General features: G+C 43.9%; 1 protein-coding gene across 2 annotated transcripts in view; it reads right to left on the minus strand.

Annotated features, from left to right (window-relative positions):
* Positions 1 to 27,985, minus strand: part of LOC109889588 (cytoplasmic phosphatidylinositol transfer protein 1) — an 82,102-nt gene that overhangs the window by 18,191 nt on the left and 35,926 nt on the right. For both annotated transcript variants that reach the window (XM_020481137.2, XM_020481146.2), the window contains exon 2: positions 1,527 to 1,675. In XM_020481137.2, the coding sequence (XP_020336726.1) occupies positions 1,527 to 1,675 (149 nt within the window). The remainder of the gene's footprint in view (positions 1 to 1,526; positions 1,676 to 27,985) is intronic.

Below are 27,985 nucleotides of genomic sequence, written 5' to 3' on the forward strand. Positions count from 1 at the left end.
GTTTACACGGAAGGTTGAGAAGAGCTGGCGGATTCACTGTGTCTTGGAGTAGTCTCCCTCTCTCCTCCTCCCTCTCTCCCTCTCTCCTCTCCTCCTCCCTCTCTCTTTATTTTCTGCCCCCTCTCCCTCCTTACATAAGGCAGACACCAGGTTCACTAAACCTGAGATGGATGTTTATGGAGAGGTTGTACTTGTAGTAGTCAGCTGGACACACACACACACACACACACACACACACACACACACACACACACACACACACACACACACACACACACACACACACACACACACACACACACACACACACACACACACACACACACACACACACACACACACACACACACACACACACACACACACACACACACGGCTGAGAGGCACCCATCTGCTGTGAAGAACTAAAGCAGCGGGGAGTGTGTTTAAGAGGTGGTAGGGGCTTAGGTGACTGTAGCCTTGGTTGCACAACGAGTGGCGAGTTACCATATGCACACAAACACACACACACATTCGCAAAAACACAGTGTCCCTGCTGTTGCTCAACCTCACTATATAATTCCCTCATCGTCATACTGTGTCCTCTGATGAACTGTGTCCACATCTTCTCTTACAATAATGAATGGTGACAGTTTCCCTAATGGGAGTTGGGTAGTGACATTTGTTATTATATAGCCAGTCCTTATTCAAACAAAACATCATGTATTCCATGACAGATTCAAGTGGAAGGGACTGTGATAAGACCTGATCCAAGATCTGTTGTTTTGAAGAGCCCGCAGCAGGTTTTTTTGATAATGTTAAAATATGTCTCCTTCTGAATATGCCTGTCTCTCTTTCCCTCTTTTGCGCTCTCTCTCTCTCTCTCTTGCACTCCCTCCTTCCCCTTCACTCTCTCCTCTGTGTCCCTCTGTTCCCCTCGGCTCTCTCTCTCCCTCTTGCACTCCCTCCCTCCCATTCACTCTCTCCTCTGTTCCCCTCCTTCCCCCCGGCTCTCTCTCTCCCTCAATGATTAGCGATACGGCAGGGCAGACCCTGCTGACTCAGCACCTTTAGGTCCCGGGCATCCCGATCGCTGACACAAGCATTTGTGATGAAATCTAGCTCTCTCTGTCCCTCTTTCTCTAGATATTGCCGACTTAGGAAGTTTCTGTCCTTGGATGCTCAGAGATGCGCTGGGAGAGGTCACACACACACACACAACCCACGGCTGAGAGCCAAGACGTGAGGGGGCGGAGTATTGTGTGTTGCACAGCTGTGAAGTAACTCGGGGCAACATGACAGCAGCAGTCTGCCATGCGAAGCGTCGAGTGTGTGAGGAACAACACTTTGCCTGCGTTCCAAAAGGCAGCCTATTCCCTATATAGTGCACTAAACCTACAGATAATGTAAAAGTGGAAGTGTTAAATCTACAATCTGGGATTTTATATTCAGTAAAACAGCAGCCCAGCATCTTGTTTTGGTGTACAACCATTGGACAGATCCCAGATTGTACCTTTAACATGGGTGGATGATGGTCACTCACTCACCTGTTGAGGTAGACACGTTTCTCGGTGAACTGGCCCTGACCGTGGGCGGGGTCCTCAAACGGTTCATTCTGGACCACCTCCACCCCCTCACCGCGGTCACTCTGCTCATGGCTGTGCTTGCTGATCATATACAGCTGGCCAATCCTGTACTGGAGAGAACAGAGGGAGACAAGACCAGGATGTTTAGGGTACGACCGCAACATGAACACTGATCAGTCCTGTAACGGAGGAAACAGAGAGGTGGACCCGACCATGACTGTAACATGAACCCAAACATTAACAAGCACAGGAAGAACACATATGACTTCATGTACAGCACCTTCAGAAAGCATTCACACCCCTTCACTTTTCCCACGTTTGGTTGTGTTGTAAAGTGGGATTAACACTGATTTAATTGTCTTTTTTTTGTGTCAACGATCTACACAAAATACTGTGTAATAAAAATTAATAAACACGGATATATTTTGATTAGATAAGTATTCAACCCCCGAGTCAATACATGTGAGAATCACCTTTTTTCAGCGATACAGTTGTTTCTTGCTGAGTAAGTCTGCGAGAGTTTTGTAAACCTGGATTGTACAATATATGGCCATTATTCTTAAAAAAAAAAAAACATTCAAGCCATTTTCAAGTCGAGCCATATATTTTTAAGGCGATTTAAGTCAAAACTGTAACTAGGTCACTCATCAACATTCAACGTCGTCTTGGTGAGCAACTCCAGTGTATATTTGGCCTTGAATTTTATGTTATTGTCCTGCTGAAAAGTGGATTTGTCTGGAGGGAACAGAGAGGGGGACCAGACCAGAGATGGGTTAGCCAGCAGTGGAAGCAAAAAGAGTTCAAACGACAACCACACAGCAATGCAAAAGTGAACCACAGATATAATCATCTCCTATGACGCGTCAACACCAGATAAATGACAGATTATTTTGTATGAGCTTTATCTGTCACAAATGCTTTATTAAAACAGTTGAGTTTGAGGTAGATTTCATTTCACCCTTCAGGATGTCACCACCAACACTTTGAAGTCACTGTTTTCAGGGCTCTTGCCCTTTCCTTTGAAGACGACTAGAAAGAAAGACCACCAGGGAAGTGCTTCTGAGACTTCCTGACCAATCTATTGAGGCTTTAATCATGCAAGGTTTATCCACAAAGACTGGCTTTTGACCAGAGTTAAGCTGCTGTCCCAGAGCAAGAGACAAAGGATGGAAAGAGAAGAGGAGGTGGGAGGAGGTAAGGAGAGAGAGAGAGAGGAGAGAGATCGAAAGGACAGCCAGAGAGAGCGAGAGGGAGGGTGAGGCTGGGAAAAGAGTGGAAAGATACAGAGGGAAAGAGAGGGGGCAGAGAGAGGTTGGGAGAAGAGGGAATGCATTAGAAAGCCAGAGGGGAAAGATAAAGAGGGAGAGAGGATTGAGAAAAAGAGAGCTGGTAGAGTAAGAGAGAGAGGATGAATGAAGAACCAGGATAGGTAGAGAGAGAGAGAGGATGAATGTAGAACCAGGATAGGCAGAGAGAGAGGATGAATGAAGAACCAGGATAGGCAGAGAGAGAGAGGATGAATGTAGAACCAGGATAGGCAGAGAGAGAGAGGATGAATGTAGAACCAGGATAGGCATAGAGAGAGAGAGAGAGAGAGAGAGAGAGAGAGAGGATGAATGAAGAACCAGGATAGGTAGAGAGAGGATCAATGTAGAACCAGGATCGGAAGAGAGAGAGAATCAATGTAGAACCAGGATAGGCAGAGAGAGAAGATCAATGTAGAACCAGGATCGGCAGAGAGAGAGGATCAATGTAGAACCAGGATCGGCAGAGAGAGAGGATGAATGTAGAACCAGGATAGGCAGAGAGAGAGGATGAATGTAGAACCAGGATAGGCAGAGAGAGAGGATCAATGTAGAACCAGGATAGGCAGAGAGAGAGGATCAATGTAGAACCAGGATAGGCAGAGAGAGAGAATGAATGTAGAACCAGGATAAGCAGAGAGAGGATGAGAAATGGAGGGAAAGAGAGATAAGAGAACATTATTCAGGAGAGCAAGGGAAAAGTGAGGGAGAAGCTGGAGAGCGGTAGCACGAGAAAAAGAGGGGGAGAGGTAGAGGTCACGCTGCAATGATACTGAACAACGCTAATCCTCTTATCCCTGGCCAGCTGAGAACAAGTGAAGCCCTCTACTCATCCCCTGCTGAGTCACTCCTCTACCGCACCCCTCTCTCCACTCATCCTCCACGCATGACCTGCCGGGCTGCTCCAAAATAAAGCTTTGGAGAAGAGGAGAGGAGTGGGGGAAGAAGGGGAAATGGAAGAGGAGGAGAGGGGGTGGGGGTGCAGTGGAAGAAGGGGGGGGTTGATGTTTCTAACTTTTCCATCAGCCTTGGCTCTTAAGATGTTAAGTGACTTCAGGGGAAACTGTGAAGGATTGACCTCATGTTGACCCCCAAAGCCCAAAATGGTGTCAAGGATCTGCAAGGGTCCTCGAGTGTCACAGTTTTCAGGACACACACTGCCCAATAGGAATAATCTGAAAGTTTGTTACATTGAGGTGTAGAGGCCACTTTGTACAGCTCTTTAAACTACAACCACTTCCCACCCTCCATTCCGTGTCCTCCACAGTCAGCTGGTTGCTCCTTTAAACTTACAAAAAATGGAAACTGCATTTTTGAGTGACTCACTCACTGAGTGACTCACTCATTCCTCACCAGCCGGAACCCAATGTCTCCCAGGGCTGTGGAGAATGGGCTTGTGTCAGAAATGTATGCCTCAGCACAAAAGTGCACCCAGGAACCACCTACAGTAGCACAAATCTACACATTGCAGCCCGAGACGCAATCAATTATTAAGACCGGTGTGCCCGCGTGGGTGAGACTTGTCACACAGACGTGTCCCTTCGGGGGGGGGGGGGGGGGGGGGGAAGCAGGGAAGCAGTCCTGGCTGGATGTCTGACAGGAACAGAGAGAATCCTCGGAGAGGATGTCCTTCATCTGAATGAGTCGACCGACACACCCCTGCATCACATGGTGAAGTCATTTTGAATATTGAAGAGCTCCCCGCGTGTTTAAGTTACAGACGTACCGTTATGGCTTTAGCTCAATCCCCTCTTTCTGCCAATATAAAGTTTGCGCTTATTCCATAACACGGGGCTTGTGAAAGCGGTCTTTTTCTACACACCAGAAGATCCGAACAAGAAAACCATCACGAAATTGGCTGTAAAACTCAAACCGTGTGAGCTAAACTAATAGTAGTCACCACCATCGAAAGGGGAAGAGTCTCACGAACACCAATGTGTCGGTTGTTCTGCTTTACGACGTAGACAAGCATCAGGGGAGTCCTCTGAAGGTAACCCAGTACCGGGCTGGAAAAATGGCAAAAAGTGAATAAGGGGTCAAATGTGCCACGAAAAACGTGACTAAACATGGGTAAAGAATAAAATCTCTGAGTTCTTATATCTCTCAGATATAGGACAGACACTTCAACATCTTATTCCTTATTATTTATTTTTTGGATTGTCTGTTTTCTACAAATGTGCTATATTCAATATGCTTCTATGGGCTATAGCAGTAAAGGCTCCAGGGGCCTTAAAATTCCAAATCAAATGGACAAATGATTCATTTAATGACCATCTTAAAACAATTCCATTTGTAAGCTTAGTACACTGCTCAAAAAAATAAAGGGAACACTTAAACAACACAACGTAACTCCAAGTCAATCACACTTCTGTGAAATCAAACTTTCCACTTAGGAAGCAACACTGATTGACAATACATTTCACATGCTGTTGTGCAAATTTAATAGACAACAGGTGGAAATTATAGGCAAATAGCAAGACACCCCAATAAAGGAGTGGTTCTGCAGGTGGTGACCACAGACCACTTCTCAGTTCCTATGCTTCCTGGCTGATGTTTTGGTCACTTTTGAATGCTGGCGGTGCTTTCACTCTAGTGGTAGCATGAGACGGAGTCTACAACCCACACAAGTGGCTCAGGTAGTGCAGCTCATCCAGGATGGCACATCAATGCGAGCTGTGGCAAGAAGGTTTGCTGTGTCTGTAAGCGTAGTGTCCAGAGCATGGAGGCGCTATCAGGAGACAGGCCAGTACATCAGGAGACGTGGAGGAGGCCATAGGAGGGCAACAACCCAGCAGCAGAACCGCTACATCCGCCTTTGTGCAAATAGGAGCAGGAGGAGCACTGCCAGAGCCCTGCAAAATGACCTCCAGCAGGCCACAAATGTGCATGTGTCTGCTCAAACGGTCAGAAACAGACTCCATGAGGGTGGTATGAGGGCCCGACGTCCACAGGTGGGGGTTGTGCTTACAGCCCAACACCGTGCAGGACATTTGGCATTTGCCAGAGAACACCAAGATTGGCAAATTCGCCACTGGCGCCCTGTGCTCTTCACAGATGAAACCAGGTTCACACTGAGCACATGTGACAGAGTCTGGAGACGTCGTGGAGAACGTTCTGCTGCCTGCAACACCCTCCAGCATGACCGGTTTGGCGGTGGGTCAGTCATGGTGTGGGGTGGCATTTCTTTGGGGGGCCGCACAGCCCTCCATGTGCTCGCCAGAGGTAGCCTGACTGCCATTAGGTACCGAGATGAGATCCTCAGACCCCTTGTGAGACCATATGCTGGTGCGGTTGGCCCTGGGTTCCTCCTAATTCAAGACAATGCTAGACCTCATGTGGCTGGAGTGTGTCAGCAGTTCCTGCAAGAGGAAGGCATTGATGCTATGGACTGGCCCGCCCGTTCCCCAGACCTGAATCTAATTGAGCACATCTGGGACATCATGTCTCGCTCCATCCACCAGCGCCACGTTGCACCACAGACTGTCCCGGAGTTGGCAGATGCTTTAGTCCAGGTCTGGGAGGAGATCCCTCAGGAGACCATCCGCCACCTCATCAGGAGCATGCCCAGGCGTTGTAGGGAGGTCATACAGGCACGTGGAGGCCACACACACTACTGAGCCTCATTTTGACTTGTTTTAAGGACATTACATCAAAGTTGGATCAGCTGTATTGTGTTGTATTGTGGTTTTCAACTTTAATTTTGAGTGTGACTCTAAATCCAGACCTCCATGGGTTGATACATTTGATTTCCATTGATAATTTTTGTGCGATTTTGTTGTCAGCACATTCAACTATGTAAAGAAAAAAATATTTAATAAGAATATTTCATTAATTCAGATCTAGGATGTGTTATTTCAGTGTTCCCTTTATTTTTTTGAGCAGTGTATATACTGCAATCTATGGGGCATTAAGTGTGGTCTCTCTCTCTCTCTCTCTCTCACCTGCTCGTTGAACATCTCATTCCAAAATCATGGGCATTAAAATGGAGTTAGTCCCCCCCTTTGATGCTATAACAGTCTCTACTCTTCCGGGAAGGCTTTCCACTAGATTTTGGAACATTGCTGCGGGGACTTGCTTCCAATCAGCCACAAGAGGATTAGTCACGTCGGGCACTGATGTTGGGCGATTAGGCCTGACTCGCACTCGGCGTTCCAATTCATCCCAAAGGTGTCCGATGGGGTTGAGGTCAGGGCTCTGTACAGACCAGTCAAGTTCATCTACACCAATCTTGACAAACCTTTTCTGTATGCACAGACCATTATTCCTCCTCCACCAAGCTTTACAGTTGGCACTATACATTGGTCAGGCAGCGTTCCCATTGCCAGATGGTGAAGCATGATTCATCACTCCAGAGAAGGGGTTTCCACTGCTCTAGTCAACCCTTGGCATTGCGCATGGTGATCTTAGGCTTGTGTGCGGCTGCTTGGCCATGGAAACCCATTTCATGAAGTGATTAGAGGGACAACAGAGCCCTGAGAACCAGCCCATCAGTGACCCGATGATCATTAGCAAATTGGGTACTACCTACACATGTCCAGAGTGCATAAGAGGAGATAACCGTGATTCAACGGTCACATGGAATTTTACTGCAGTCATGACAGCCGGTGTGACGGTAATAAGGTCACCGCAACAGTCCTAGTGATGACAGAGAGTCACAAAGGGTCTGAAAACTAATTTGTCGTGTTTTGGAAATGACACATCCTCTTTCATTCACTTCCTCATAATCTTTGTTGACGAGGGGCAGCAGTTTCTAAATATAGAGAGAGTGAGCATACAGTATCTGTATTGGTTGAATAAGCCATTGTCCACGTTCTCATTTGAAACAGTGATGAGGGGCAGGGGATCAATGTTGCACCAGCGGAGGCTGGTGGGAGAGATACAGTAGGACAGTCTGTAGATGGATGGAAAGGTGTCAAAAACATAAAACACGTGGCTTCAATATGTTTGAGACCGTTCTTGCGAACGGTCTGTTAGCCTGTTCGCAGGCTAGTTGGAACTGTTAGCAGGACAAACAACGTTTGGCATTGATCATTTGAATATCATCATTCTGTCTGTCAATAAAAATGGAGCGCTTCAATAGTCTACAGAATCTGCGTTAAAACATATGCTACTTGATCAAACCAACCTCATCTAGTATGCATCCCAAATGGCACCCTATTCCCTATAGTGTACCCAATGGGTCATGGTCACAGGTAGTGCACTATATAGGGAATAGGTTGTCATTTGGAATGCAACCCTAGTTTCTGTGGCATCTGTGCAGTCTTAGGAGATGTAAACAATAAAGATGAATCAAAGCTTCAATAAGCAGAAGAGCCCCAACCAGCAACCCTGCTTATGCAATTTGCCTGATGACAATGCAACTGAGAGCACTGGGCCCATTAGTCTCTGTCACTGAACAACAACTTTATCAATATGACTACAGATTAGAACGCAGCTGCTCGGTCAATACCATGGATTCAAAAGCACCCAGCTGGGCAATATCTCTAGGCCTAGACCATACCTCGGTATAGACAGTGTGTTAGTAGAGGTCAGGTTATGTTTTTTATTATTATTTTTTTGTAATTAAAAAAAAAAAAAATATTCATTTTTATTTATATCAAATCAATACATAAAGCACATGAGGGAACACAAGCATACATAGATTACAAACAATAGACAATCGAGCTACGGGGTACAATATCACATTACAATTACACAAGGACCAACCTGTTAAGGCTATGGCAGAATACTGCCCCCGTTGGAGAAATGCGTGCCCATAGTAAACTGACAAAAAATCTGTAAAAAATTGCTAATATATGCATATAATAAATATTATTGAATAGAAAACACTCTAAAGCTTCTAAAACCGTTCAAATTATGTCTCTATGTAAAGCAGAACTCACAGGGCAGCCATTCTTCCAAACTCTTTCTGTCATCAGAAAAGTTGGCCCAACTTTGACGTCATCGCCCCCACCCTTCCCAACCAGCTACAGATCTGGAAACAGTTTCTATCTCTTCAGCGCGATGTCATCCTTCAATGGGGCGCTTCATTGTGAAGATTGTGCGCTCCCTCACCCTTTGGCGGGACGAAACCCTCCGGTCACGCAATAATACGTGCGCGCCTCTGCCATTTTTCTCCCTTTGTTCCAAGATCCACCACACGATATAGGCTTCTCCTTTCGAGCTTATATATTTTATATATGATTAAAACATGTTTTAGCTCGAATCTGAACTTAGTTTGACCAGTTTAGTCGACATATAATATGTAATTTTGAAGTTTCGATGCGCAACCCATAGATTTTTGAGTGCTTTTCAGCTGAAATTAGTCTCGTTTGATAACCCAAAGACACACATTTGAAAGGCAAACGCTGGTTTTGGTAAGTATGACTTCTTCCACAACTTCTGATCGAACAACGGCAAAGGTAAGGGAATATTTATGTGGTTATTATGTGTTTCTGTGGACTCCGAAATAGCGAAGCCATATTGCTAATCTATGAGCGTCGTCTCATATTATTGACAAGTGAACGAATTCTGTAACGTTAAAAATAAATGTAACACAGCTGTTTTATTAAGAAGAAGTGTATCTTTCTAACTATATGTAGAACATGTATATTTAGTCAACGTTTATGATGTGTATTTCTGTTATCTGGCAGAGTTATCATAATTTCTCCGGACATTGTTGTAGCATTTTTTGACCATGACCTTCAATGTAAACCGTGATTTATGGATATAAATTGCATATTATTGAAAAAAACATAAATGTACTGTATAACATGTCCTATTCCTGTCATCTGATGAAGATTTTCAAAAGGTTAGTGAATTATTTTTCTTTTAATCCTGCTTTTGTGATTGCATCTATTGTTCTACAAAATGGCTATGTAAATTAGCCTATCTTTTGGTGGTGGTTTGACATAAATATGTGCTATGTTTTCGCCGTAAAACATTTTAGAAATCTGACTTGGTGGCTAGATGAACAAGGTGTTTATCTTTCATTTGAGCTATTGGACTTGTTAATGTGTGGAGGTTAAATATTTCTAAGAATATTTTTGCGTTCTGTGCGCCACTGTGTCAGTTGAGCAGTGGGGGATGGTACCCCTAGAGGTACGTGTGGGGCCATGTAGGGACATGCATATACTTACAATTCTAACAGCTTTTTTGTTAGTAGAGCATTTAACCGTCTTAAAATACAGTTTAGTTTCTTTTTGTAGGGTACGAAAATGTGGTTTTCTGTTTGTAAATTTACATTTGTACTTTTTGAAGTTTGGCCAACAGAATAATGAAATTAATTACATAAAAAATGATTCCGCTTATTTCTATTGTATGTAAAGAATCCAAACAGTACATCTCTCCACAATAGTGTAAAATCTTCATAAATGTGTTCAATTATAAACCTACTGATGTCTTGCCACAGTTTTCCTACATGCATACAATGCCAAAAAAGATGCAAAACTGTTTCTGGGTGGTCATTACAAAAGGAGCAATTTGAGTTGATGTTTTCCTTAAACTTCTTCATATAGTGGTTGGCAGGATAATATTTATGAATAATTTTAAAGGAAACTTCCTTAATTTTGTTAACAAGTAGGTATGTGTGTGGCAACATCCAAACTTTTCTCCAACAGATATTATCAATAAATCCATTCCAATAAGGCATGACATAAGGTATAGATACAACATCCTGCTGAAACAAGGATCGTATCGCTCTGTTGTTGAATGGACCAAAAGAGAAACAAATCTTTCCTACTGATGAGTCAATATTCTAAAAACAGAGAGGTATTTTTATACAATATTTCCCGATTATTCCATATATAATATCTGTGTGGAAGGTCAGGTTATGTTCAGGGTGACCCGAATAGGAACAACTATGGGATCGGGTTATGGAGTACAGTATGACGTTAGCCATCGGGCTAAGGGCTAACCAGAAGTGTTCCTGACAACTTGACCAGGAAAAACTGTCCAGTCGTGTGGCCTATACTACTTCTCAGACAACCACAGTCCGAGTGGACAGAGAAGATATGAATCAACAAAAGCGGCATCAAAGCCTCAACAATCGATGGTGGCTAGTGTCCGACTTCCCCTGGTGATGATGTACGGTCGATGCGGCACGCATCGCCAAGGAAGCGAAAGGGAGGCGATTTATGGTGAGCCCGGAGGCAGACGGAATGGTGCGTATATCACTGTGCAAGCCCCTCCATCCGTCCTTCCCTTCGCCTCGTTCGGAGAGAGGGAAATGAGAGGCTGAGGGCGGTAAAAGAGGGACGGAATTCTACCCAGAGATTATTTCCACTCGTTATTCTATTTGGACGTTGCTCATCAAACACACGGGCCTCCAGGTCTAATGCTTCTTCACAAATAGACGTGCTAAAAGCGCTAGCGGCTTGTTTTTAATTGGGTGTATAAACCGACGCTTGGCCCAGAGCCAAACTCGTCTTCTTGCCCGTTTCTGAACATCTAGTTTCTGTTTTAATGAAAAAAAATAAACACCGACTGAGATTCATATTGGGGCTCAAGATGAAAGGGCGACATTGTGCACCAATATGTTTAAACGACACAACAGCTGTAAGGCACATTTGTGATGCATCTAGAATAGCCTACACAAGAAGGCAATAAAGAGTTGTTCGTGTCATTGTTGACATAGCAAATAATGTTGCAAAAGATGGCATCATACAGTTGCTGAATACCAATGAATATGTATCTGTCTGTGTGTGTACATTGCCGAAAGTCACGGAAAGCACTGGAAGACTAGCCTAGACTACAAAGTAGGCGATCAGTGAACCTTCTCGCCTCTAACCCAATTATCCTCACGCTACCTACACCTCTAGTCTGCGCCCCTCTGGTTCACGCTAACGCTAATAGCTACGCTAATTGTGCTGTTCCACCTCCTGAACCAGACATTAGTGTCGACCCCCGAGGAGCTCCATAGCAACCACGGGGAGAATCCATTACTGCGACCGCTACGCCCTGGCAGGTAGCAAAAAAGACACGCTCCCAACCAGAGAATGGCTTCGACAAAAGAGAGAGAATGTCAAAAGAAATCTCTCCCCTGCCCCAAAGGCAGACAGTTCATATGAATTAGCTCCTTATTCATTTCTGTTTTCCCATTTCTCAAGTTTTCTCATCTCCATTAAGGCTTGAATGGGTCTCTGTTCGCAAGAGGGAGAGCAGGTAGAGAGAGAGAGAGAATATGAGAGTGTAGGAGATTCCAGGTGCAGCGTACATTCCAAAAGGTAGGTATCAGAACCAGTTCAATCCTTGTGTTCTCTTTCAGAGTAGTCTAACACTGCCAAGAGATAATCTACAAACAATGTATGGCTCCTTTTATTATCTATGGGCCTCTTAAACCCCCCTCCAAAAGACAACAATGAGCACTGCCAACAATTAAACTGATGGATTAGCAAAGCCATAATGGGAGACACCATAAGAGGGGGAGATAGGCTACATGTTTAGATCAGATTGCCTGTAATAGCCTACCTCCATTGAAAAAAAGAAGGCATGGTGAGAATATAGCCGGCTCAGGGAAGATAACCCTAACCTGATAGATATCTGTTCTCAGCTCCCACTGCAGAGGGAGAGGCAGTGGCAGAGCACACACATCTATACACTCTCACAGGTTGGAACAACACACACATGTACCCCCCCCAACACACCCCCCCCCCCTTTCCATACACACAGTATAGATCATGCTGACCACAGAGATCAACACACCATTGAACCGGCGTGGCTTGCATCAAATACCCATTATTCTCTGTGGAGAATGCCTGGCTAGGATTACACTGACAGTCCCTTTACGACATGCTATACCGTAACCCCCTCCTCCTCCCACCTCCCACCCTCCTCTTCCAGATACTGCTGTCTCAGCTATGGCCCCATCACTCCCTAGCAGCCTCATTCACTCAGATGGGCAATATATTCCATACACTTCCCCATTGATGTGCACATTTAATCAATTGTGCAGCGCGCAGGGGGTACTGCTCTCTCAAGATACGATTATCCCTGTGTGCTTCTGAGTCAATAGGTGCAGGGGGCTCAATTAGTGTGTGTGTGTGTAAATCAGGGTATCATCAGTGTGATAACATGTCGGTAGGGTGGGTGCTCTGAGCCAGATGAAGGCTTGATTAAGTTTGTGAGGAAGGGAGTGAATGAGAGAGAGAAAGAAGTACAGCATTTCCCTTTTCTCATGTACTCAACATAGCTGCACTGAGAGTCGTTCTCCATGGTTTCTCTGCCCACACATCCCATGAGCCTCAGCACAGACACAATGACCGGACCAGATTAGGAGCCAGCAGTTCATGTAACACTACCACCACTGGGCTGCCTGCTCTCCTCTCAAAGAAAGAGAGATAGAGAGGAGGGGGGATGGATACAGAGGGAGAGAGGAGAGAGAGAATGAGTGAGGAAATACAGAGGAGAGAGAGAGAGATGATAATTGGTCTATGATGAATGCAAACACAGAGAAACCAATATTAATTATTAAAATGGGGTTTTGAATATGCCTTTGGTCTCCGTTTCGGAAGCCAAAGCAGCCATTAGCATACAACATAACGAGTCACTTTTATCCAAAGCCACTCACAGTTAGCATATCCAATGGAACATAATGGCACACATGAGAATCGAACCCACAACCCTGGTGTTGCAAGAGTACAACCACCCCAAATTAACTTCCTGTGTATACAACCCACTCAGTCGGCCACTCCGACTCTATAGCTCTTTTTCATGGTCCTTCGAGCCGGATAGGAACAGCAAGCAAACCACCTGAATCACACATCACGGTAGCACCCATGTTTGAAAAGAGCATTTAGCATGTATTACCTGTAGTTCTCTTCATATGGATTTACAGTCTACCTGGCTCTGAAGTCTGCCTCAACAGATGTTTCACAGAAGATGGATTGACATCATTATACATCAGTGTCACTGAACTCCACTACCCATAATTCATCCTTCTGGCTCAGCAGGCCAATAGTGTCCTTTCCAGACATGCTTCATGTTCTTTGACATGGTTATTTATATGGGTTAACCCAACAGATGGACGGACGGACGGACGCAGGCACGCACACACGCACACACACAGTTTCTGACACCAGTACATGCACTTTGGTCAGGCCTTACCCACAGTCCATGAAATTGACTATAGCTGATGCCCCCAGGAAGATGGAGGATAGAAGTGGAGTGGGACCAGGCTGTGGCCTTGTCTGGGCTGGAGTGAGACAAACAGGGCCGAACTTGTCTACCTGCTGCCCAGGATCCGGCCCGGGCCTAAGTCCTGACACTTTCCACACACTTAATTGGCCTAAATCTGATTAAGTGTCAAGCATCCCAGCTGAATCACACGCCCAGAACACATATCACCACCGTAATCACTATTCATCGTCACAGCGTTGACTATTCGTCATCATACGTGCGCCCAGGGGACGCCAGCGGCTGAGGCCGTCCTGAGTCAGTGGAGAGGAGCATTCTGGGATGGATGACTTCCTGTGACGAAGGCTGTGGTCATTCTAATGGGATGATGGAACAGGGGGAAGAGATGGAGGGATATAATTATGTAGTTAAGAGAGTGAGAGAGAGAGAGGGCAAAACAAAGATTGTAAAAACTCCATCCCATCCTCCATTCATCAAACCAGCATAGCCTCCACTTAGCCATAAACCTACTGCTGCATTAGATAAGCACCCTGTGAAGGGAGATTACTACGTACGTGAATGACAGGAGGGAAGGTGAGGATACATCCAGGCAGCCCATCACGGGATACATTTAAAATGGAACCCTATTCCCATTATAGTGCACTACTTTTGACTAGAACCAGGCCCATAGAGATCTGGTCAAAAGTAGTGCACTACATAGTGAATAGGGGCTATTTGGTACGCACCCTCTACAGATAGGCATCAGAAGCATATTTCTCAGCAGTGGCTGTCATGTCGACATTGAGGAGAAGGTCACAGTGAGCGTATATGAATTGCAAATTCACGCCCACAGCTGTTGAGGCCGGTGTGTTGGGCGCACAGGAGCAGTGTGAAGAGCAATCTGAAACATGGCGCCGTACTGCGGGAGAGGCCCTGACATATGCACTCAGACTATTCTCTTTCTCTTGGATGTGTGTTGAGAGGTGGGGAGTGTGTGTGTGTGTGTGTGTGTATCTGTGTCAGAAAGTGTCTTCCTCTAATGGTCTTGTTCATTCATTGTTTAACACACACTCCTTCGTTCTGCCTCAGAACACACACGTCCACATGGCACTTGTCACAACAATGTCTAAATCAATACCTCAGTGTGGTTTTACCTCAGTGCTTTGGATTTGAATCAGTCAATTACCCCTAATGCACCTCTCTGACAGGACTGTGTTCAACCTCCACCATTCCTCTCTTTGTACTTTTGTCCTCACATATATTCAATGTTTATTGATATTTCAGAACCATTTCATGAAGAGCAAATGCATACTTTCCATTCCTTTCTTTTGAAACTGTCAGGCCTTGTAAATCTTAAGAGCCCTATTAAAAGAATCTGCCTAATGTCAAAGCAGAATAGACGTCTCAACATCCAATTATGCTTTGTGTTCGTGAGCTCACATCCTCATAAAAGCCTTAACATTACCCTTTTAAAAAGGGCAGACAGACAGGAAAGGACAGGGGGACACATTTTGTTGTAACACCGTCACGCGAAACTTAATTACACACACCGCTACACAAGTTGACACACCCAGGGAAGGAACGAGAATTAGGAGGAGGGGTGTCAAAATTATTCATAACCTCTCGAAAGATTACAAGACGTGAAAAGAGGGGCCTAATTTTGTGCTGGGTTGAAGTTTAACAACACAGGAGGAGAGTGAGTGAAGCAGGAGAAAGAAGGAGAGCTGAGCCCAGAGCACATTAAAGGAAGAAATAGAACTGGGGATGGAGGGATGCAGGAGAAGTTATGTTTGCTTGGAGAGCAACAGTGGAGGTGGATAGACAGCAATAAAAAGCCCATCACCCTTTGCGAGGGAGAAAGGGAGAGAGACTTGGGTGTAGGGCCGGAAGGGGAGAGGGAACCAAATTGAAACCGAGAACAGGGAGAACAAGAGAGGGATGAGGAGAATGAGAGTGAGTGAGAGACAGACTCCTAGAACGAAAGAGAGAAAGAACAAGAGAGTAATGGACTGGGGATGTGAGCTGGCCCTGGGACTGTAAATCCCCAGAAACCTGAGAGGAGGTAAACAAAGCATTAGCCGGCCCTGCTCTCCTCACCTCGCCTCCCATTGTGGCATCCATCCATTACACGCAGCAGGAGGATGAGGCAGTAACTGTACAGTACCACCAACAGCACAGTAACACCAACTGGGAAGTAACACCACCTGCACAGTAACACCAACTGGACCACTAACTGCACTATAATACTAACTGCACTGTACCACTAACTGCACAGTAATAATAACTGTAATGTATTATAACACTAACTGCACTGTACCACCAATTGTACCACTAAGTGTACTGTACCACTAACTGCACTGTAACACGAACTGCACTGTACCACTAACTGCACTGTAATACTAACTGTACTGTACCACTAACTGTACCACTAACTGCCCTGTAATACTCTGTACCACTAACTGCAGTGTACACCTAACTGCACTGTACCACTAACTGCACTGTAATACTCACTGTACCACTAACTGCACTGTACCACTAACTGTACAACTGACTGCACTGTAATGCTAATTGTACCACTAACTGCACTGTACAACTAACTGTACCACTAACTGCACTGTAAAACTATATTACTAACTGCACTGTACCACTAACTGCACTGTAATACTAACTGCACTGTAATACCAACTGTACCACTAACTACACTGTAAAACTAACTGTACTGTAACACTAACTGTAACACTAACTGTACTGTAATACTAACTGCACTGTACCACTAACTGTACCACTGACTGCACTGTAATGCTAACTGTACCACTGACTGCACTGTAATGCTAACTGTACCACTAACTGCACTGTAAAACTGTATTACTAACTGCACTGTATCACTAACTGCACCACTAACTGCACAGTACAACTAACTGCACTGTACCACTAACTGAACCGTAATACAAACTGTACCACTAACTACACTGTACCACTAACTGCACTGTACCACTGACTGCACTGTAATGCTAACTGTACCACTGACTGCACTGTACAACTAACTGCACTGTACCACTAACTACACTGTACCACTAAGTGTAATACTAACTGTACCATTAACTGTACAACTAACTGCGCTATACAACTAACTATACCACTAACTGTACTGTACCACTAACTGCACTGTACAACTAACTGCACTGTACCACTAACTGAACTGTAATACAAATTGTACCACTAACTGCACTGTGATACTAACTGCACTGTAATACTAACTATACCACTAACTGTACTGTACCACTAACTGCACTGTGCCACTAACTGCACTGTAATACCAACTGTACCACTAACTACACTGTAAAACTAACTGTACTGTAACACTAACTGTACTGTAATACTAACTGCAGTGTGCCACTAACTGCAGTGTGCCACTAACTGCACAGTGCCACTAACTGCACTGTACCACTAACTGTACCACTGACTGCACTGTAATGCTAACTGTTCCACTAACTGCACTATACAACTAACTGTACCACTAACTGCACTGTAAAACTGTATTACTAACTGCACTGTATCACTAACTGCACAGTACAACTAACTGCAATGTACCACTAACTGAACTGTAATACAAACTGTACCACTAACTACACTGTAACACTAACTGCACTATAATACTAACTATACCACTAACTGCACTGTAATGATAACTGTACCACTGACTGCATTGTAATGCTAACTGTACCACTAACTACACTGTACCGCTAACTGTACCACTAACTGTACAACTAACTGCGCTATACAACTAACTGTACCACTAACTGCACTGTAAAACTGTATTACTAACTGCACTGTATCACTAACTGCACTCTAATGCTAACTGTACCACACACTGCACTGTATCACTAACTGCACTGTAATACTAACTGTACCACTAACTGCACTGTAAAACTGTATTACTAACTGCACTGTATCACTAACTGCACTCTAATGCTAACTGTACCACTAATTGCACTGTAACACTAACTGCACTGTATAACAAACTGTACCACTAACTGCACTGTAAAACTGTATTACTAACTGCACTGTATCACTAATTGCACTCTGATGCTAACTGTAACACTAACTGCACTGTACAACTAATTACACTGTAAAACTAACTGTACCACTAATTGCACTGTAAAACTAACTGTACTGTAACACTAACTGTAACACTAACTTTACTGTAATACTAACTGAACAGTGTCACTAACTGCACTGTAATACTCACTGTACCACTGACCGCACTGTAATGCTAACTGTACCACTGACTGCACTGTAATGCTAACTGTACCACTAACTGCACTGTACCACTAACTGTAATACTAACTGTACCACTAACTGAACTGTAATACAAACTGTACCACTAAATACACTGTACCACTAACTGCACTGTGATACTAACTGCACTGTAATACTAACTATACCACTAACTGTACTGTACCACTAACTGCACTGTAATATCAACTGTACCACTAACTACACTGTAAAACTAACTGTACTGTAACACTAACTGTACTGTAATACTAACTGTATCACTAACTGTACTGTAATACTAACTATACCACTAACTGCACTGTGCAACTAACTGCACTGTGCCACTAACTACACTGTAATACTCACTGTACCACTAACTACACTATACCACTAACTGTACCACTGACTGCACTGTAATGCTAACTGTGTCACTGACTGCACTGTAATGCTAATTGTACCACTAACCACACTGTACAACTAACTGTACCACTAACTGCACTGTAAAACTGTATTACTAACTTCACTGTATCACAAACTGCACTCTAATGCTAACTGTATCACTAACTGCACTGTAAACCTAACTGTACTGTAATACTAACTGCACTGTGTTACTAACTGCACTGTGTCACTAACTGCACTGTAATACTCACTGTACCACTAACTGCACTGTAAAACTGTATTACTAACTGCACTGTATCACTAACTGCACTGTAATACTAACTGCACCACTAACTGCACTGTACCACTAACTGTACCACTGACTGCACTGTAATGCTAACTGTACCACTGACTGCACTGTACCACTAACTGTAATACTAACTGTACAACTAACTGCACTATACAACTAACTGTGCCACTAACTGCACTGTAAAACTGTATTACTAACTGCACTGTATCACTAACTGCACTGTAATACTAACTGTACCACTAACTGCACTGTAATACTAACTGTACCACTAACTGCACTGTAATACTAACTGTACCACTAACGGCCTGTACCCCTAACTGTAATACTAACTGTACCACTAATTGCACTGTAACACTAACTGCACTGTATAACTAACTGTACCACTAACTGTACTGCAAAACTAACTGCACTGTACCACCAACTGCACTGTACCACTAACTGCACTGTAACACTAACTGTACCACTGACTGCACTGTAATGCTAACTGTACCACTGACTGCACTGTAATGCTAACTGTACCACTGACTGCACTGTACCACTAACTGTACAACTAACTGCACTATACAACTAACTGTACCACTAACTGCACTGTAAAACTGTATTACTAACTGCACTGTATCACTAACTGCACTCTAATGCTAACTGTACCACTAACTGCACTGTATCACTAACTGCACTGTAATACTAACTGTACCACTAACTGCACTGTAATACTAACTGTACCACTAACGGCCTGTACCACTAACTGTAATACTAACTGTACCACTAATTGCACTGTATAACTAACTGTACCACTAACTGTAATGCAAAACTAACTGCACTGTACCACCAACTGCACTGTACAACTAACTGTACTGCAATACTAACTGTACCACTACCTACACTGTACAACTAACTGTACTGTAATACTAACTGTACCACTACATACACTGTAAAACTAACTGTAATGCAAAACTAACTGCACTGTAAACCTAACTGTACTGTACAACTAACTGTACTGCAATACTAACTGTACCACTACATACACTGTAAAACTAACTGTACTGTAATACTAACTGCACTGTGCCACTAACTGCACTGTACCACTAACTGTAACACTAACTGCACTGTAAACCTAACTGTACTGTACTGTAATACTAACTGTACTGTACCACTAACTGTACTGTAATATTTAACCAGGTAGGCCAGTTGAGAACAAGTTCTCTTTTACAACTGCGACCTGGCCAAGATTAAGCAAGGCAGTGCGACAAAAACAACAACACATGGGATAAACAAACGTACAGTCAATAACACCATAGAAAATCGGTATACAGTGTGTGCAAATCAAGTAAGGTAAGGCAATAAATAGGCCATAAACAACAAGTGGCAAAGTATTTACAATTTAGCAATTAACACTGGAGTGATGTGCAGATGTGGATGTGCAAGTATAAATACTGGTGTGCAAAAGTGGTACAGTACCACTAACTGTACTGTACCACTAACTATACTGTACCACTAACTGTACTGTAACACTGACCTGGAGCCAGTGGGAATGGCAACGAATGGGTAGCGAGGGACGCCCCTTTTGGCAGTTCTATCTTAACGAAAAATGTTGTAATGGGGGATTGAAATTTCAGAATTTTTGGTGGCCTTTCTAAGCCAGATTTCAGACACGGCTAGGACTGAGTAAAGGACTGGGGGAGGGAGCTGGCCCTGGGACTGTAAATCCCCAGAAACCTGAGAGGAGGTAAACAAAGCATTAGCCGGCCCTGCTCTCCTCACCTCGCCTCCCATTGTGGCATCCATCCATTACACGCAGCAGGAGGATGAGGCAGTAACTGTACAGTACCACCAACAGTACAGTAACACCAGCTGTACTGTACCACTAACTGCACTGTAATACTAACTGCACTATAATACTAACTGTACCACTAACTGCACTGCAACACTAACTGCACTGTACCACTAACTGTACTGTACCACTAACTGTACGGTAACACCAACTGTACTGTAACACCAACTGTACTGTAACACCAACTGTACTGTACTTTACCACTAACTGCAGTGTACCACTAACTGCACTGTACCACTAACTGCACTGTAATACTAACTGCACCACTAACTGTACTGTGCCCCTAACTGTACCACTAACTGTACTGTAATACTAACTGTAATACTAACTGCACTGTAATACTAGCTGCACCACTAACTCTACCCCTAACTGTAACACTAACTGCACTGCAGCACTAACTGCACTGCAGCACTAACTGCACTGTACCACTAACTGTACCAAACCAAACTGTACCGTACCACTAACTGTACCACTAACTGTGCTATACCACTAAATGCACTGTAATACTAACTGCACCCCTAACTGTACTGTACCACTAACTGTACTGTAATGCTAACTGTACTGTAATGCTAACTGCACTGTACCACTAACTGTACTGTACCACTAACTGTACCACCAACTGTACAGTACCACTAAGTGTACTGTACCACTAACTGTACTGTAACACTAACTGCACTGTAACAGTAACTGTACTGTACTGTACTGTACCACTAACTGTACTGTACCACTAACTATACTGTACCACTAACTGTACTGTAACACTAACTGTACCACTAACTGTACTGTACCACCAACTGTACTGTACCACCAACTGTACTGTACCACTAACTGCACTGTAACACTAACTGTACCACTAACTGTACTTTACCACTAACTGTATTGTACCACTAACTGTACCACTAACTGCACTGTACCACTAACTGTACCACTAACTGCACTGTACCACTAACTGTACTGTACCACTAACTGTACCACTAACTGCACTGTACCACTAACTGTACTGTACCACTAACTGTACCACTAACTGTACTGTACCACTAATTGTACTGTACCACTAACTGCACTGTAACACTAACTGTACCACTAACTGTACTGTACCACTAACTGCACTGTACCACTAACTGTACCACAAACTGTACTGTAATACTAATTGTACAAACTAACCTAATACCTAATACTGCACATACACATTTCAATATTCTTTCAAAAGATATTAAGAGGCATTAACATAATATTATTCAATTTATATAATATAGACTTTCTGGATATATTTAAATATTCTTACATCCTAAAGTCTATCCCGTGCATAAAAACAACAAATGAAACGTTGCTTCAAAACATTACTTATTTGGAAGGATGAAAAATACATGAACCTAGTTAGCGGCAGTGACCTCAGCATGAACCTATGGCGGTGACCTCAGCATGAACCTAGGAGCCAAAAGGGACTAAAGCCAACTGGGTCACAAAATGATTGTTGTTTACTATGCTGCTATGCTGTAGAGAGATTTAATCATTGTGGAAGTTGGAATATTTTGAAGGTACAACTGTCATGCACACAACTCTCTTCATATTTAGTCATACAATTAAACTCTAAGGGCTGGGTTCCCGGAATCAGATTAGACTAAGTCTAGTCCTGGACTAAAAAGCAAACTCAATAGCGATTCTCCATTGGGCATGCTTTTGAATCCATGACTAGGCTTGATCTGTGTTAGCCAAAACATGACCGAAATACTCTGCATTAGGCAACGAGTGAATTAACAAAATAAGTAGCTAAGGCTTTGAAAATATATTACTGTCGTTAAGTTAAGTTTATGAGCTTATTCATTCTGCAAAATCATTGCCATTTCTTTGTAAAAATAAAAGTAGGATAAATAGACATGTACTGTAGGTTGAGTCCATTCCATTCTCCTTTTCGTTCTCATTTTCTTTCACGAGCTTTGTCAAAATGGACCAGCCAGTCAATGCATCTTGCAGTCGGATCAGGTAGCACACAATGAAGCCCAATGATGTCATTGACAATGAAATCTGCTAAAAGTAAAAATAGAATGAGTGAATTTATTAAAACGGAAAGGACATTCTGTTTGACTTTCTACTCAATGACGCAAACGCTGCTAAACCCATTCACCTCACAGAAATGTAGTAGCAACACATTCCTGTCGCCGACTGCCTCTGCATCTTTAAACAAAAAGCGGTTGATATACGAGGACAATGCTCCGGTCGCTTAGTGGGACACAAAGTCCCATTAAAAAGCCATAAAGCATTGTGACGACCAGCGTGTCCACTGTGTCACAGGGACACTCTAATACCTGTTGCATTGGGATTACACTAGACAGGGCTGTCCTGTCTTGTCAGTCTCACTTTCCTTTCCTCCACTGTCTTTCACCATCTCTCTCTCTTCCCCGTTCATTTTTCATTCAAACCTATTCACCGTCTCTTTTCCCTTCTCTTGTCCTCTGGTTCTTTCATTCTTTTCTTCTCTCCCGCTTCCACTCTCTCCCATTATCTCGCTTTCCCCTCATCCTCCTTCACCGTTGATTCATTCGGAATTCTCTGCCTCTCACATTCTCTCCTTATTTCATTCTCTTTCTCTCTCCTCCTCCACTCTCATTTATTCTCATTCTCACATCCATTCCCTCTTTCTTTCTCAGCCACTCTTTCCTTCTAGTTTGCTCCTCTGGCAATTGTCATCAGGGAGCTCATTTGATCTCTCATCATGGAGGATAATGGCTGCTGAATAGCAGCTCTGTGTTCCCCAGTGGAGAGAGGGGGACAGTGGGACACTCGCGCGAGTCTCCTGTTTCACACCTGAGACCCAGCCATCTTTCCTCGCTAGAGAGAGAAACATGGTTTGTGTGTGTTTGAAAGAAAGAGAAAGAAGAGAGAATAGAGAATGAGGGGGTGGGGGAGTGTGTATGTTTGTTTGTATGTGTGTGTGTGTGTGTGTGTGTGTGTGTGTGTATGTTTTTGTGTGTACTGTAAAGTGGTTTATATGTGTGTGTGAGTCCATAGCACTTTTCCCACAGGGTTTAAGCCATACCTTGAAATCCCATGTACTGTGCACCACTGAAAACATAGCGTGATGGGGCTTGGAAACCACAACATAAAGGAAACATCATGATGGGCTTGGACACCACAACATAAAGGAAACATCAGGATGGGGCTTGGACACCACAACATAAAGGAAACATCAGGATGGGGCTTGGACACCACAACATAAAGGAAACATCAGGATGGGGCTTGGAAACCACAACATAAAGGAAACATCGTGATGGGGCTTGGACACCACAACATAAAGGAAACATTGTGATAGGGACTTGGACACCATAACATAAAGGAAACATCATGATGGGCTTTGACACCACAACATAAAGGAAACATCAGGATGGGGCTTGGACACCACAACATAAAGGAAACATCATGATGGCGCTTGGACACCACAAAATAAAGGAAACATTGTGATAGGGACTTGGACACCACAACATAAAGGAAACATCATGATGGGGCTTGGACACCACAAGATAAAGGAAACATCATGATGGGGTTTGGACACCACAACATAAAGGAAACATTGTGATAGTGGCTTGGACACCACAACATAAGGGAAACATCGTGATAGGGGCTTGGACACCACAACATAAAGGAAACATTGTGATTGTGGCTTGGACACCACAACATAAGGGAAACATCGTGATAGGGGCTTGGACACCACAACATAAAGGAAACATCATGATGGGGCTTGGACACCACAACATAAAGGAAACATCATGATGGGGCTTGGACACCACAACATAAAGGAAACATCATGATAGGGGCATTGGACACCACAACATAAAGGAAACATCATGATGGGGCTTGGACACCACAACATAAAGGAAACATCATGATGGGGCATGGACACCACAACATAAAGGAAACATCAGGATGGGGCTTGGACACCGTAACATAAGGGAAACATCGTGATGGGGCTTGGACACCACAACATAAGGGAAACATTGTGATAGGGGCTTGGACACCACAACATAAGGGACACATCGTGATAGGGGCTTGGACAACACAACATAAGGGAAACATTGTGATGGGGCTTGGACACCACAATATAAGGGAAACTTGTGATAGGGGCTTGGACACCACAACATAAGGGAAACATCATGATAGGGGCTTGGACACCACAACATAAGGGAAATATCATGTGAGTCTTTTCAAGAGCTGGCCAAAGGTGGTCAAGGACATAGATGTCAGGAAGCATTCGTATATCTCACCTTGCATGTTCTCTCTCGCTTTCGCTCTCTCTCTCTCCACTATCTCTGTTGTGAGAGCGGAATACAGAGCCGAACAAACAAGTGACCAAACTGCTATTTTAACGCCCCTATGTGTCACTGTGGTCAGCACTAAGCTACAACATTCACCCCTGCTACTGGATTCAGAGGTGTCAACAATGAGGCAGTGAAAATGTTAGCACAAACAGCCACAGAAAACAGTGATGAAAAGCACACCACGACAGCAACCTGAGATACCCTGGTGTTGTGTCAAATTCATGCCGCTTACAGACAACAGCCACACACAAAGTACCATAAGGCAGTAAAGACACAGTGACGGCATACTGCAAGAGATCTTGTCAAAATCATAGGTCTCGCTTTGCACCCACAGAGCTCCACCACTTTCTCTTGTTCCCCTGCCCCTTTAGCCTTAACTCTTTCTCCCTCCCTCCCTCCCTCCCTCCCTCCCTCCCTCCCTCTCCACACACTCACACAATTCTTGAACTGTTTCCGTTAGGTTTGCCAGTACTTTACAGACAGAGACGTCAGAAACATCACAATCCGCAGCGTCCCGTAACATCATCATAACACCACTCTGGCCTTCATTTAGGGGCTGCATGCCAAATGGCAACCTTTTCCCTACATAGTGGACAACTTTTGACCAGAACCCTATGAGCCCTGGTCAAAAGTAGTGTCTTATATAGGGAATAGGGTGGTATTTGGGACGCAACGTTAAGTGGATGGTGGGGAGGGAGCAACACTAAAGAACTCTGTCCTAACCCTGAGGGCATGCTCGGTGCTGGCAAATGGAAAAACATGACATTATTAAACACTAAATATTACATCATGTGGAGAATTACATATGTAGTGAAGATTCTCACATTGGGAACGTCCCAACATGGTGGAGAAGGCTCATCCTCAACACTAAAGATTGTTTATACTGTGCGTAGGTGTGTGTGTTTGACTTTGAATGAGAATGTGTGTTTACGAGGCTGTGTAAGTGTCTGTGTATATGAATGTATTTCACAGTGTGTGTGTGTTTGTGTGTCAGTGCTATAAATTGTGTATGCATAAGTATAAGGGAAAGGTCAATGAAGGCAGCTTTGATGGAAATGCCCAAGGGTGTGTGTGTGTGTGTGTGTGTGTGTGTGTGTGTGTGTGACTCAAAGGGCTGTATTAATCAAGGAGAGGCCAGGGGCTGATGCTATTTTTAGCCTGGTGGGCGACGTTTAACTGTCTCTCCATCATAAGATGGCACGGACAGTCACAAGACTCCCTCTACACACGGACAGCAAAGTGTATTCCGTCACACACACACACACACACACACACACACACACACACACACACACACACACACACACACACACACACACACACACACACACACACACACAGTAATCCTACACACAAATTCTCTCTCACACACACACACACACTCCTGTCTCCTCTTTCCCACGACCCGCTCTGCCTTACCCTATGAGGTGGTGTAGGTCTAAAATACAGACATGTGTGGTGGCAGAGTTCCCGCCAACTACGGTCAACACTCTTGACCATGACCAGAAACGACCCTACAATACAATTATCTCCAGGACCATGATTTATGGTCTGTTGACATTAACGTCTCCCAACGTGATCTCCACCCAGCAGACATGATTTATGGTCTGTTGACATTAACGTCTCCCAACGTGTTTTCCACCCAGCAGACATGATTTATGGTCTGTTGACATTAACGTCTCCCAACGTGTTTTCCACCCAGCAGACATGATTTATGGTCTGTTGACATTAACGTCTCCCAACGTGTTTTCCACCCAGCAGACATGATTTATGGTCTGTTGACATTAACGTCTCCCAACGTGTTTTCCACCCAGCAGACATGATTTATGGTCTGTTGACATTAACGTCTCCCAACGTGTTTTCCACCCAGCAGACATGGTCTATGGTCGTAACATTACAGTAATTGCAATTGCGGTCACTGGTACAGTAATGTACAAAATGTTTGAAACATACTGCAACTGCATATATTTTACAGATCTACTAATGATTTATCAAATTATTACATGTCAATGTGTGTTTTTATACCTTTCATTAAACATTTACAGATAGCATATTTATATTGTTTTACTAGCAAGCTGTGAATATTACATGCTAGCGACTACACACTTGTAATGAACACATTGCTTACACGTTTTACAAGAGTTCAACAGGTTTCTCAACAAATGATCATGTCCAACGGCGCTCAGCCTACATTCCTCCTCTTACGTAGTGTAATCCTCTCTATTCAATTCTACCTTGTTCTATCTTCTTTGATGTACAAACACAGCATTCACATACTGTACACTCAATAATACTCCCCCCCCCCCCCAAAAAAAAACTATCAACAAAAAAACATTGTGTATTGTACGAACGGGCCATTTAGATAGCAACACATTGAACTCAGTCAGAGCTGTGACTGGTGGTTACCTCTTATGGTGTGTGTGTGTGTGTGTGTGTGTGTGTGTGTGTGTGTGTGTGTGTGTGTGTGTGTGTGTGTGTGTGTGTGTGTGCGCGTGTGTGTGTATGGCAACATGATTAGGCAGTGATAACTCACCATGGGTCTCTAATGATACTAAGAGATATATGATACATGAGAAAGGGCTCTGGCACGCAGGCATGTACCTTGGGATTCTTAACCTATTCACGTGTGAGTTCTAAATATTTTTTATGAGTGGGATGTCCGAATGCACTCGCTGTTCTAAAATGGGGTTGTTGTTACGCAACAGGACAGTTAACCCACACTGCCTGCTAATTATCTATAGGCTATGTTTCAACAGTTTGAAATTAGGTGTGTTCTGCCTCCTCATTAATTCACATAGAAGTAGCGCATTTCACTGTCGTGGACAATTTATGTTTGAGGCTTTACTGAGCCTGACAAACTTCTCTCTTCGAGGAGAGCCCGAGCACTTCCCCAGTGTTTCTGCAGATCAAGTATGCAG

Source organism: Oncorhynchus kisutch, linkage group LG1 (assembly GCF_002021735.2).
Source record: "Oncorhynchus kisutch isolate 150728-3 linkage group LG1, Okis_V2, whole genome shotgun sequence".
NCBI lineage: Eukaryota > Metazoa > Chordata > Actinopteri > Salmoniformes > Salmonidae > Oncorhynchus > Oncorhynchus kisutch.